Source organism: Panthera pardus, unplaced genomic scaffold (genome assembly GCF_024362965.1).
Source record: "Panthera pardus isolate Hobbes unplaced genomic scaffold, ASM2436296v1 HiC_scaffold_10, whole genome shotgun sequence".
Taxonomy (NCBI): Eukaryota; Metazoa; Chordata; class Mammalia; order Carnivora; family Felidae; genus Panthera; species Panthera pardus.
Window position 1 is genome coordinate 11,017,788 of NW_026526655.1, and position 13,582 is coordinate 11,031,369.

The window sequence follows — 13,582 nt, forward strand, 5'->3', positions numbered from 1 at the left end:
AGGTGCCCCCCACCAAATTCGTATGTTGAAAATTAACCCCCAGTGTGATAGCATTAGGAGGTGGGGCTTTGGGGAGCTAACTAGGTCGTGAAGGTAGAACTCACATGAATGGGATTATATGCCCTCATGGAACCCCAGAGAGCTCCCTTGTGTCATCACCATGCGAGGACACAGCAAGAAAATGGCCATCTATGAACCAAGAAGCAGGCTCTCACCAAACACTGCATCCGCTGGTGCCTTGATCTTGGATCTTCCAGCCTCTAAAACTGTGAGAAATAAATTTCTGGTGTTTGTAAGCCACACCCCCCAAGTCTGTGACATTATTTTGTAATAGCCAAGTGGACTAAAACAGGTAACAGTAAAATCACAGAGGGAGGAAGGTCTGGCATGTATCTGAGACCTGATGAGTGGTCTAGTTATCTACTGTATTAGTCAGCTCAGGCCGCCATAACAAAACACCACAAACTGGATGGCTTAAGCCACAGAAATGGGTTTCTCACAGTTCTGGAGCCTGGAAGTCGAAGATCAAGCTTTTGACAGGTTTGGCTTCTCCTTGAGCTTCTCTCCTTGACTTGGCCATCTTGCTTTGTCTTCACATGGTCTTTTCTCTGTGCGTGTGCATCCCAGTGTCTCCTCGAGTGTACAAATTTCCCCTTTAGACACCAGTCAGATTGGATTTGGGACCATCTTAGAGACCTTAACATAATCACCTCTTTAAAGGCCTTATCTCTAGATATAATTACACTCTGATTGCATTCTGAAGTGGATTAGGATTTCAACATAAGAATTTTGGAAAGATACAATTTATCCCATAACATCTTGGATATCAGAGAGCAAGAAAGACTAGGGCAGAAATTAGGTTAGGACCAGTTCCCCGATACCTTAGAACGTAAGAACGGGAGATTTGAGCCTCTTCTTTAAACAGTGAACTGTATGAACACCTGACATGACATCACTTCATTAGACTGTTCAAAACTGAAGGTGAAACTTGCGAAGATGATTCATGTACTAATTATCTATATAGGTTATAATGTATATTTTGCAGGAACTGACTTCCCTCCAAAGAGACTTGTTCCCAGATATATATGTTCATACTCTTCTATTTTTATCCTCCTTCTCAAACCAAGTCTAAAAGACCCTTGGGATATTTAAAAGACTGTCTGAAACAAAATGTTTACTTTCCGCCAATGCTTAAAAAGTTTTTGTGATTAATACTTGTAAGCATTAGCTCAAATGCTTAAGAAAGCAGCTGATGCTATTCTAAATATAGGCCACCTGCTTTTCCCAAGGGAGTCAGTAAACTCTGAGTGGCTAGAGAGAAGCACATTTAGGAAGGGAGGGTTCTGGCATTCAGAAAGGCAGAGAAGCACCCACAAGGGCAGTTCATGCAAGATCGTCATTGTCCCCATCACCCAAGTCAACACCGATTGCAACCCTGAGATGGCGCATTCTTAATGGAGTAACGCAAGGTCAAGGACACTTCTTACCTGCCAGCTATCCCACAGCCTTTGAGTTGGTTTTTCCTTGTGTGTATTATCTCATTTCAGTCTATTATTATATTCGTACTTTATAGATGAGGAAACAAACCCAAGAAGGTCAAATGACTTACGCATAATAATAAAATGATGAGGTGAGCCCTGTCTCATTCCAGAGGGCACACTCTGTGGCACACACCGTGTTAAGTGCGAGTTCTCTGCCAATGATCAAGGTCAAGATACCATCAGCCATTTTTGGAAGCCTGCCGTCTGCCTTCTGCAAGAGGAGGGCACCAGGCCACAATAATGGGCGTGGGCCGTGATCAAGGATCCGTCTGAGAACAAACACGGACATAAAATCTCTCACCTTGCACGTATACAGCAATACAGCAGGGTGACCCACACGAAATTACTTTTTGGAGATCAACATTTGTCAACATTGGCAACTGCGCATGACTCAACCTAGCTGATTATTCATGGTAATAACCCAAGAGTTAATAACTGTAACAGTTACTCTACTCCCTGTCGGAGATTTTCTGACCTAGAAAATAATTGCGCGTGTCCCTTTGCCTCAGGCACACCTGGGAAACAAGTCTTCTCCGGCGTGGGGAAAAACACCCAGTGTCATCTCCCCCTGCGGGAGTGTATATTCCTCCGGGAAAACGGGAAAACCACTTCTACCTGGAGCCGAAATTCAGCCATTCCTCCTTGAACTGCTATTTCCATAATTAAAGAGGAGAATGAGTCCAATACTAGCAACTGGCAGTGTTTAGGATGAAGAAAAACACTAAAACTAGGAACCACATCACAAAAGATTCAAAGGGGATTATTGCATGTTTGGCATTGAGTCCAAACCCGACACGTTGCCCATCACACGCCGGAGGTGACGACGGGAGAGTGTGCTCACTCTCACTGAAGGGACACTGGCTCCTTTGATCGACCAGTGTGAGTAATTAAAATCCAAATCTGGGGGCATTTGTCAACTCCTCCGACACATGCAAATCACTGACATTTTAATAGGCACATGAGAGCATCCTGGGGACTATTTCCACCTTTAAGATATTTCTGAGAAGTGTTTGATAAATCCCCTCTAATTTCCCTAATAAGAACATCTCCTCGAGCACTAAGAGGAGGGTTTCAGGAAGAATTTTGAAATTCCACTTAATTAATGGCATTTGCATCTTCTTCCTCTTCAACCGTGATTTCCGTGGCTGTGCAGGCTGGACAAGGCTTTACCTAAAACACAGCTTTGCAAAAGGGGAAAAATATAGAAACTCTGGGCTGATTCAGAGCTCTAGAGACAACGTGTGTGTTAAGCTGAACCGAAATTTTATTCACATACCTGAATCCGTGAGAACTCATGAGAGATGAGCCCTCAAGATATCCCTTCCTTATTAATTTCCTAGGAGAAGGTGAATTAGAAGGCTTTGTCTATTGCAGACAGGCCCCAAACCATCATGAATTAATAAGAAAATTCGCCTTGAATGTGCAAATTCTTTCTCAACTCTTAAATCCTTTAAATCCAAATCATTGAAGCAGCATCTACGAATAATATTAGCTTCCCCATTAATTGAATGTTTACATTGTATCAGTCTCATTATGTCTCTATTAATTTAATTTATTTAACGCTCACAAACTTGCCCATACTATTGCTAGTCCTCTCTTAAAGATGAGAAAACTGAGCTAAGGGGTGTTTGAATTCTCAAAGTCCCACATCTAAGAAGTGGTTGAACATGGTATTGAGACGGGAATTCTGATTCCTGAATTCATGTTTTTAATTACCAAAATGCTGTCCTTCATAAGAAACTGGCTGTCACAGCAGCCATCCCTCACCAAATAACGAATATAGTATGACAGTTTGAGGGCGATAAAGCATTCCCATTTATTCCAGGAAATAGCCACCACGGGGGGGGGGGGGGGGGAGAACCCTTTGCCCATAACATTGAGCAATCCTTCTTTTGAAATGTCCCCAAGCTATCTGTGTGCCCCCTTGAAACCAACTAAGGACTGCCTAAAATACCCGAAGACCAATTAGGAAGTTACCAGTTTGCATTCCCACCAAAAGTGCAAAGGTGTTCCCAAAGCGCCCATCCTAATAGAACACTCGTCAGAGACTCGGTGTTTCATGTTTTTACTCCATGAAACTGACTCTCCGTTGAACAGTTAAACTCCCGCTGGAAGGAAAGTGACAGCACCTGGCTCTCCCTCCCACAAGTTTTATGAATAAGCATCCGTTGTTAATTTAGTCTCAGACTTACTCTTGTCCTTCATAGCCCAACACAAACCAATTTGACCCTTTTGATTTATGGCCATGTTAACATACTGAAGTTCAAAGTATTCACAATTCTTAGACTCTCACCCAGTGAAATTACAGTAAACTTTATTAAAACATAAAAGGAATCGATGTTACACTCTGATCAGGTATTACCATTAAAAGACGTAAATGAAGGTTGGATTCCTTGACAGATTGATTGTGTTGTTTTAAAATGATTAATAGAGGGACCTAGAGGGAAAAAAAAAGAACTGTCTCCCATTCACCCTACTGGTCTAAGTCCTCATAGATAGAAAAATATCTCTACACTGCATCAAGATGTGTCGTTTGCCCCAGAGACGCCAGGATGGCCCTAAGCGTAAACCACACCAAAATCTGAGCATGGTTATATATCCCCACATAACCCTGATCTTTAAAGGACAGAGAATAAAAAGTTTACTCTTTTTACTCTCCATTTGTAGCTATTAGAAGCAACAATTCATCTGCCAAAAGATAAACACTGCCACCTGCTGAGACAAGAGAATAAAGGCAGGCAACCTTATGCACTTTCAAAACAGCAACATTTTCTACTTTTTCATTAGTGAGAAGGAACATTAATTACTTCCTTAAGATCTCACAGTCCCAAGAAAATAGTCGCAAAGGCAACTTTGTTCGGAGAGACGCATCCAACATTTCCCAGAAGGTAGAATGAATAGCAGTTCTGGTCTTCGTTGTATTTACAGCTTCCAGACAGCTTTTCTGAGATTTCCACCTCTTGCATTCTCATAAACTCGTTTGTCAGATCTAGTAATGAAACTGAAATTCCAAACTCAAGAGGAAATTTAGGAGTAGAGAGAAACTGATGGTTTTACCTTAATGTGCAGAATTTAAGGACCCCTGTGACACACACACACACACACACACACACACACACAACTTTATCATTTCCTCTCCATGTTTTAAGCCGATATCCTTTCTGAGGATTTCTTATAAAAACCAGAGTATTTCAGAGGGAAGGAGAAAAAGGTGGTGGAGGTGGCTAGTAAAAAGGAGTAGAAGACTGAAAGCTATAAAAACCCCCTGGTGGAATCTTCCAGATGTTACAATGAATAGAGGCCTGTAAAATTCCACCGTGTTCACCCTAAAAGAACAGGGCAATCCTAAAAGTAACATTCCCAAACACAGACTACTCTCATATAACCAAACCAAAGTCCGAAAGTATCAAAACATGAATTGTCATCAGAAGACATTTTGAAGGCTTCTGGATCTTGTAACTTCCAAAGCACAAAAACCAACTGAATACTCTCTTTCTGGGCCAGATTTTATGCAATAATAAGAAAGTGTTTTTCCCATCATGATTCAATCATTTCATCCTTTAGGTTTTATATCAAAGTATACTTCTCCACAATATACTTTTATTTCTAAAAAAAAATAAAAATGAAATTCCCGAAATTACATAGCCTTTTCACCAAAAAAACCTAATCAAGTTCTTTGCACCTAGTGTCTCAGAGACAATAAGTAATTGTTGAAAGATATAATCCAGCTATGACTATGTCTAAAGAATTAATACCCATGTCTTTACTGAGTATGTCTTTTTCTTCATGAGGTCAAGGTGTGAATTTCCTTTAAACAATATGCCTCTGACAGGCAAAAAAAAAACAAACAAACAAACAAAAAAACAAACAAAAAAACAAAAACAAAAAAACAAAACAAAACAAAACAAAAACACCCAAGTATACCATGCTGTGAAAACCAAGAAAATTAACAACTTAACTACTTGCAAAAGACTGGACCTAGATTGAACATTTGATATACTTTTATTGAGGTGAAATTCATATAACATAAAATGAACCATTTTAATGTGAACAATTCACCCTAAAATAAAACTCTGCTCCTGTAAACCAGGTGCTGTCCATTTCTCCTTACCCCCGATCTGTGGCAAAACCACCAATCTACATTCTGTCTTTATGGATTTACCTATTCTGGATACAGCAAATAAATGGGATTACCCAATATATGATCTTTTGTATCTGGATTCTCTTACTTACAGCATAATGTTTTCAACAGAGGTTTACCTACATTGTAGCGTATATCAATACTTCATTTTTATGGCTGAATAATATTGTGTTGTATAGATATACCACAACGTGTTTATCCATACACCCGTTGGTAAGACAGTTAAGCGGTTGTGAATAGTGCTGCCATGAATATGAGGGTACATCATGTTTATGTACCATTTTTCATTTTGGGGGGTAGGGAGCATATATACCTAGGAGTGCAATTGTTGGGTCATATGGTAATTTTATGTTTAGTCTTTTGAGGAATCTCAATATTGATGTTTAAATCATGAAAAATAACAACATAAAAGATGGCGCTTGCCAAAAGCAGAGGTGAATCAAGTCACAACCAACCATAATTGAATCTAGTTGGGCTCAGGGATCCCACCAGAATGAGTACAGCTGTGGAGAGGACACTTTTCTGTGCTAGAATCTTTACTCCCTTTAACCGTATAGGTGGACCTGGGCCATATTTAAGAATGATAAACTCATTCCAATGTAAGGGAAAGGAAAGAAATATATGTGAATCATAACCTGTCACTGGCTTATTGTGTTAGTAAGTCAAAAATCAGTACTTTGGATATCACAGACTGCATTTAAAAATGAGGTCCTTTGTGGGGCACCCGGGTGGCTCTGTCAGTTAAGTGTCCAACTTCAGCTCAGCTCATAATCTCAGTCTGTGAGTTCGAGTCCCGCGTTGGGTTCTGTGCTGACAGCTCAGAGCCTGGAGCCTGCTTCGGATTCTGTGTCTCCCTCTCTCTGCCCCTCCCCCCTCACGCTCTGTCTCTCTCACTCTCAAGAATAAAAAACATTAAAAAAAAAAAAAAAAAAAAGAATCTGAGCCCTTGCTCTTGTCTACTTCCAGAAGCTTTTATTTTTAATTTTCATCTGGTATCTGTAATGTTTGGCATAAACATTTCTACTCTGTTACGATATGATTGCTAGGAGAAATGTGAATTTAGGATTCCCAGGCCACAGGAAATTGGGACCCTGCTACTAAATAACTGAATGCCTAATAAAGGTCCAAACTCAAACTTGTATTAATTGGAAAAAAGAACCAGGCTTCATCATGTTTATTTTTAAAAAGTTATTCAGGGGGTGCATGGGTGGCTCAGTAGCTTCAACGTCTGACTCTTGACTTTGGCTCAGGTCATGATCTCAGTTTGTGAGTTCAAGCCCCACATTGGGCTCTGTGCTGACAGTGCAGAGGCTGCTTGGGACTCTCTCTCTCTCTGCCCCTCCTCTGCTCTCTCTCTCTCAAAATAAATAAATAAACATTTAAAAAATGAAAAGTTATATAGAGGATTCAAAGGAAATCCAAACAATTTTTAAAAAGTACATGCTAGGGGCGCCTGGGTGGCTCAGTCGGTTAAGCGTCCGACTTCAGCTCAGGACATGATCTCGCGGTCCGTGAGTTCGAGCCCCGCGTCGGGCTCTGGGCTGATGGCTCAGAGCCTGGAGCCTGCTTCCATTCTGTGTCTCCCTCTCTCTCTGCCCCTCCCCCGTTCATGCTCTGTCTCTCTCTGTCTCAAAAATAAATAAACGTTAACAAAAAAATTTTTTTTTAAAAATAAAAAGTACATGCTAGTATGTGAAACACACACTAACCATGTTGGAAAAACTCAGGCAACACACCATTATTTGAGGCCTCTCTTGGCCATATATAGATACACACACACACACATATATGATAATAAATGTATATATGTACATATATATGTATATATACGTCTGTGTGTGTGTGTGTGTGTGTATGTATACATTATAGCCTTTCTAGGCTGTGAGTTCATGTCTGGCTACTCCCTGGCCAAATGATCTTGGGCAAGCCACCCTCCCTCTCCTAAATTATGTGTTATCAATTCTAAATTTGGGCTCCAATAATTCCTACTTCATTCCTCTTTATCGAATGAACTGAGTTATGTAAAAGTCTTGTAAACCGTAAAACATATAAATATTTGGAGGATTATTTTTCTGTTCATTTTAGAAAGCAATAATCTGATAGAGCAAAAGGAAGCCAAGATAATTAACGAGAAGATTGTCTCAGTTTCTAGTACAGAGGTGATGAGATTACATATTACAGATAAAAATGGCACTAAGACTGGATAGCTAGAATTGTTGTTGTTTTTTTTAATTGAGGCAAGTGTTTATGATATGGTGGGCAGATAGAGAAAATAAAGAGAAAAAAGGCAAGATGGTTCCATCAGTGGCAGGAATAGAACTGCTAAGATGTTAGGGCAAATGAAAGTCATAGAAAGGGAAGTAAGAAGTTTTCTTTCTGGAGTTGATGAGATTAAAAAGATGGCAAGACACCTAAACCAAGAAAACATGTCAGGCATCTAGCAACAAGGAAGGATACACAGGACAAGTCAACAATAGGAAACAAAAGGGAAAGCCCTCAAACCCTGAGTCCTTGGGTCCTCTTGCCACTAAATAACCAATTTTGGGGGGGTGCACCTGGGTGGCCGAGTCAGGTAAGCATCTGACTTCAGCTCAGGGCATGATCTCACGGCTCAAGGGTTCAAGCCCCGCCTCTGGCTCTGTGCTGACAGCTCAGAGCCTGGAGCCTACTTCAGATTCTGTGTCTCCCTCTCTCTCTCTCTGCCCCTCCCACACTTATGCTCTGTCTGTCTGTCTGTCTCTCTCTCAAAAATAAACATTAAAATTAAAAAACATTTTTTAAATGTTTTTTTATTTATTTTTGACAGAGAGAGAGAGAGACAGAGAGACAGAGACAGAGAGACAGAGCATGAGCAGGGGAGGGGCAGAGAGAGAGGGGGACACAGAATCGGAAGTAGGCTCCAGCTCCGAGCTGTCAGCACAGAGCCCAACGTGGGACTCGAACTCACAGACCGTGAGATCATGACCTGAGCCAAAGTCGGACCGTCAACTGACTGAGCCACACAGGCGCCCCCCCTTTTTAAAATTTTTTTAAATGTTTATTTATTTATTTTTGACAGAGAACATTAAAATTTTTTTAAACAACCAACTTTGGAAATGACTTTGTTTTAATTGTGCATTTTGCTACTTGCCACGAAAATCATCCTAATCAAGATAACCGTGAAGTTGAACAAAAAAAATGAAATAATCTTGGTAAGATAACTAAAAAGATTATAGAAATTTTGAGCCAGTTTTTACAATTCTTTGTGTTTGAGAAGGAACACGTCTTTAATTATAGTAATTGCTTTTTCTTGTCATTACAAATTCCCCCCCTTTGGAGACCCACCAAGGTAAATTGTTTGAAGAATAACCACAGCTGTGGGGAGACAGGAGATAAGCCACTTGTAATTTGAAAGATTATGGATGTGTTTTTAAATCGCTATGTAAAAGTTGGGCGTATAAAAAGCAGTGTTTAGTTCAAAAAGCATTTATTTTGTCTCTAAATCAGGCATTATGCTAAACCATGAGCTACTGCAGTTTTAGACAGGAGTCGTTAGAAAAGAGATTTCATTTTTATGAGAATGATTCGCTTTCCTAAAATCCTATATTAAATCTGAATATATGAAGATGGGTTAGACATTAATCATTTATACTGATGATCACCTCACATCTCAGCGCTTCTGTCCAAGAGAGAAATCTTAACAGGACAATGATCCCAGGGCTCTTAAATTTTAATTGATAAAAATTTGAGTTCTATTTCTCCCCAGGATCCCTATAATACATTAAAGTGAGTTATGTTTCAACTATCACTTCTGAGTAAATAATGCTATGTTCTTTCCTGAGAAATACGCTCATGTATCAAAGATACTTTTTTTAAGGTGACTGCTAAGTCACTGTTTAAAAGAGTAATAGAAAATATTCATCATGCTTGCCAGATATTCCCAATCCTCAAAACAAGAATGATTATTATCACCATTGTCTAACTGAGGAAACTGAGGCAGCGTGGTGGGGGTAATGGTCCAACAATTCAAAGTTGAAATCAGAGTATTATGGCCAGGCAGGGGCGCCTGGGTGGCTCGGTTGGTTGAGTGTCCAACTCTTGACTTTGGCTCAGGTCATGATCTCATGGTTGTGAGATCGAGCCCTGCGTCCGGCTCCACACTGAGTGTGGAGCCTGCTTGGGATTCTGTCTCTCCCCTCTCTCGCTGCCCCTCCCCCCTCAAAATAAATAAATAAACATTAAAAAAGAGGAAGAACATACGTCCAGGCAATTTGACTCCAGACTCCACACACACTTCACTTCCTGTCTACAACACTCCAGATGAAAATTAAGTGAGTATATTATCGCTTCTCTTATGATCTTCAGTGTCCAAACATTTTTTTTAAGTAGTTTTAAAAATACTGCTGGAAGAAGTAAAACTTCCAGTTATTAAATAAGTCACAGAGATGAAAAGGACAGCATAAGGAATATAGTAAATACGGTTGTAGTAACATGTGGTGACAGCCAGTGACGACACTTCTGGAGGTGAGCACTGGGGAATGTATAGAATTGTGGAATCGCTATGTTGTTCATCTCAAAGTAACGCCACATTGTATGCCAACTATACTTCGATAATAAAAAATACTACTGGAAACCTTAATAAATATTCTATGAAGAAAGATTGCCTCAACACATAAAAATTAGAGGAGCCTTTTCTGACCAAGGGCTTCCTACAGCTAAATAGGTCAGTGAGACGTAGAATGACCTCCATGACCATACAATGGCTCTCTCTATTGAATGACGTAACAAAACAGTATTGCGACTTTCCCTAAAGCCATCAGAGTCAGAGGAAGAGCCAATGGCAGCTTCTTCTTCCTGGGTTCGTAAGAAGTAGCTAAGTTTTGGCCCAGGTTTTTCTAATCCGAGTTCTCCTTGGCTTCACCATCTCTGAAGGTCCTCCTTCCAGCAGCTGCACTGAAGTTTTTGTTTATGTTGTTCTGCTTTTGTTTTCTTTTTCTTCTTGGGTTCTGGACATCCGTGGATGATCTGAGGGGTAATTCTCAGCCCAAACCTTCCCACGGATACATCTGATACTCTTCTCCCATAAGTGTTCATTTAAGCACGGAGTATAATGGACGTGATGTCTTTGGTAGATTATCTAACTTGAGTGTGACTCACCCTCCTCATTTTCAGATCAGGACCGTCACCTGCTCGGAAACGGTTGGCTGGAGGGTTGCAGGGATGATGTGTGAGGTGGGTGGGCAGTGTCTGGCGGGCGACACCCTCAGCCACACTGACCACTCTTGTTATTATTAAGAAAATGACTCCATGAGACTCTCATGTGTTCTCCTGCTCCGGATTCAAGCATCAGTGGTTCTACCTTGTGCTTTATCTTTTAACAGTAACTTTTAATATGCATTAAGGCACGTTTACATAGAAAAACCTTTTTAAAAAAATAGCTTTCAGTATTTCAGCAGTAATCAGGTTGGTGTTGGATGAATTTTCCTGGTATCCCAGTTGCTTTCCATCCAGATTTTTTAATTCATTCATCTGAATGTCTATCCTGTTTAACATTTTTTTAAGAAAAACCTGCCCATATATTTTACATCCACTATGAACTCAATTCATATTTTCTATTAAGTGATATCCATTTTGCCTTCCTTATATGCGACCTTATTTTTATCAGTGTAGGTTGGCAGCTTCTTTTCTGGGGGGAGGAAGCATAGATACACTTTTGAATATGAGGGAAGATTAAGTTTCCATTCCAATTTTGCCTCTCATTCCTAGCTGCACAAAGTAAAATCACAAAATAAGTAATACAACTTCTAGTTAATTTCCAAACATACATGTCCTCCTAAAAACGTGGGAATGCAAACTGGTGCAGCCACGATGCAGGATGGACTTTCCTCAAAAAATTAAAAATAGAACCATATGATTCAGTAATTCCACTTCTGGATATTTCCTGAAGAAAATGAAAACTCTAACTGGAAAAGATCTATGCACCCCCATGTTCCCTGCAACATTACTTACAATAACCAAGATATGGAAACAACCTCAGCGTCCATCACTGGATGAATAGACTAAAAAATGTGGTATATAAATACAATGGCATAGTACTCAGCCATAGAAAAGAAGGAAGTCTTGTCATTTGCAACAATATAGATGGACCTTGAGGGCATTTCGCTAAGTGAAATAAGTCAGACAGAGAAAGACAAATATCATATGATCTCACTCTATGTGGGACCTTAAAAGAAAACCAAAACAGAAAACAAACGAACAAACAAACAAAAAACCACTGAGCTCATAGACACAGAGAACAGATTGGTGGTTTATGCCTTTATACCAATGCAGGGCGTTGGGGAGTGGGCAAAATTGGTAAAGGCTGTCAAAAGGTACAAACTTCCAGTTAAAAATAAATAACCCCTGAACGTGTAATATACAGCATGGTGACAACAGTCAATAATACTGTATTGTATATTTGAAAGTTGCTAAGACAGGGACTACCTGGGTGGCTCAGTCAGTTAAGCGTCCGACTTCAGCTCAGGTCATGATCTCGCAGTCTGTGAGTTCGAGCCCCACGTCGGGCTCTGGGCCGACAGCTCGGAGCCTGGAGCCTACTTGGGATTCTGTGTCTCCCTCTCTCTCTGCCCCTCCCCCACTCATTTTCTGTCTCTCTCGCTCTCTCAAAAATAAATAAACGTTAAAAAATGTTTCAAAAAAGCTGCTAAGACAGTAGATCTTAAAAGTTCTCATCACAAGAGACACATACATCATACATATAGATGGATAATTCATTCACAACTGCTTCCAAAACCTTTATTCAACAGATTTTATAAGAGCTTTCAAAGGAGAATCTGAGACACACTGTGAAATCACTCTGATTTCCTTTATCACTATCATGATGCTACTAAAAATAAAAACAAAGATCCAATCACCAGTGACATTGGCCACACATTGTGGTCTCTCCTACCATTTCCATCAAATACTATGAAGACGTGATGTAAGTTTATTAGTTTTAACGGTCATATCTGTGAAGCTAAGGACAGCATGTAGTTGACTTGCGGAAGAAGAGATGTGAAACATGAAAATAGCTTGCTTGACAACTGTGAAGCTCTACCTTCACCTCCATCACAGGCAAATCCGCTCACCAACCGGCTCTCTTCCGTCAACGCCATATCCTACACGTATTATCCTTGCTACCTAACGAAACAAATTGCACAAAGTTATTTTTCCTTGATTTCATTCACTAACTCTCTCTTTTTACAAATTAACATCTTCTGGGTCATTGACAATTATCAATACACTCAATGTGTCCAGTCGTGGAGCCTTTGAGCAGCTCGGGCATTTGGGGAGTGAAAAAAATTTTTTTAAATGATTCCTGTCAGTCACAAATTGGGCAAGTCTGTGTCCTACTCACAGGAGCGAAATTCACAGCATCTCGGAATTGGCCAAGACGAGAATGGAGCCACCCCAGGCATCCCCTCTGCTTATCCTCTCTGCTCTCCCCTCAAACGATGCCATCAAATGGAAAAACAGTGAACTTGAACACCCAGATGTGTTTCTCTTTCCCATACCTGTAATGATTATGTTGCCTTTATAGTTGAAAGCACACGAAAAGATCTCATCAGTGTGCCCCTCAAGAACCTGGAGACACTGACCAGTCTGAGCATCCCAGATTCTTGCTGTTTTATCAGTGCTGCCCGTTAGAAGACGATTCCCTTGGGGGTTGAAAGAAATCTACAAGACAGAAAGGAAAAAGGATCACAGGTTTGTGTAATATGATTCCCGACATATTTTTCACCAGCAAAAAGAGGACATTACTAAGCACCTGTCATCTTCCTAGCCTGGCATTTATTCTTACATAGAATAGTTCCTTCCTAATGGGAAAAAATATTGCGGGGATTAATACTTGATTATTATTAACACATAATAATGCTTCTAG

General features: G+C 40.2%; 1 protein-coding gene across 3 annotated transcripts in view; it reads right to left on the minus strand.

Annotated features, from left to right (window-relative positions):
- The window catches only part of DAW1 (dynein assembly factor with WD repeats 1), a 63,835-nt gene that overhangs the window by 4,976 nt on the left and 45,277 nt on the right, over window positions 1-13,582 (minus strand). For 2 of the 3 annotated variants that reach the window (XM_053904152.1, XM_019445691.2), the window contains exons 12-13: window positions 13,215-13,377; window positions 12,624-12,840 (exon numbers count right to left, since the gene is read on the minus strand). In XM_053904152.1, the coding sequence (XP_053760127.1) occupies window positions 12,806-12,840; window positions 13,215-13,377 (198 nt within the window). In that variant the 3' untranslated portion in view covers window positions 12,624-12,805. Of the gene's footprint in view, window positions 1-12,623; window positions 12,841-13,214; window positions 13,378-13,582 lie in introns of those variants that run through there. The other variant, XM_053904153.1, reaches the window with a different exon arrangement.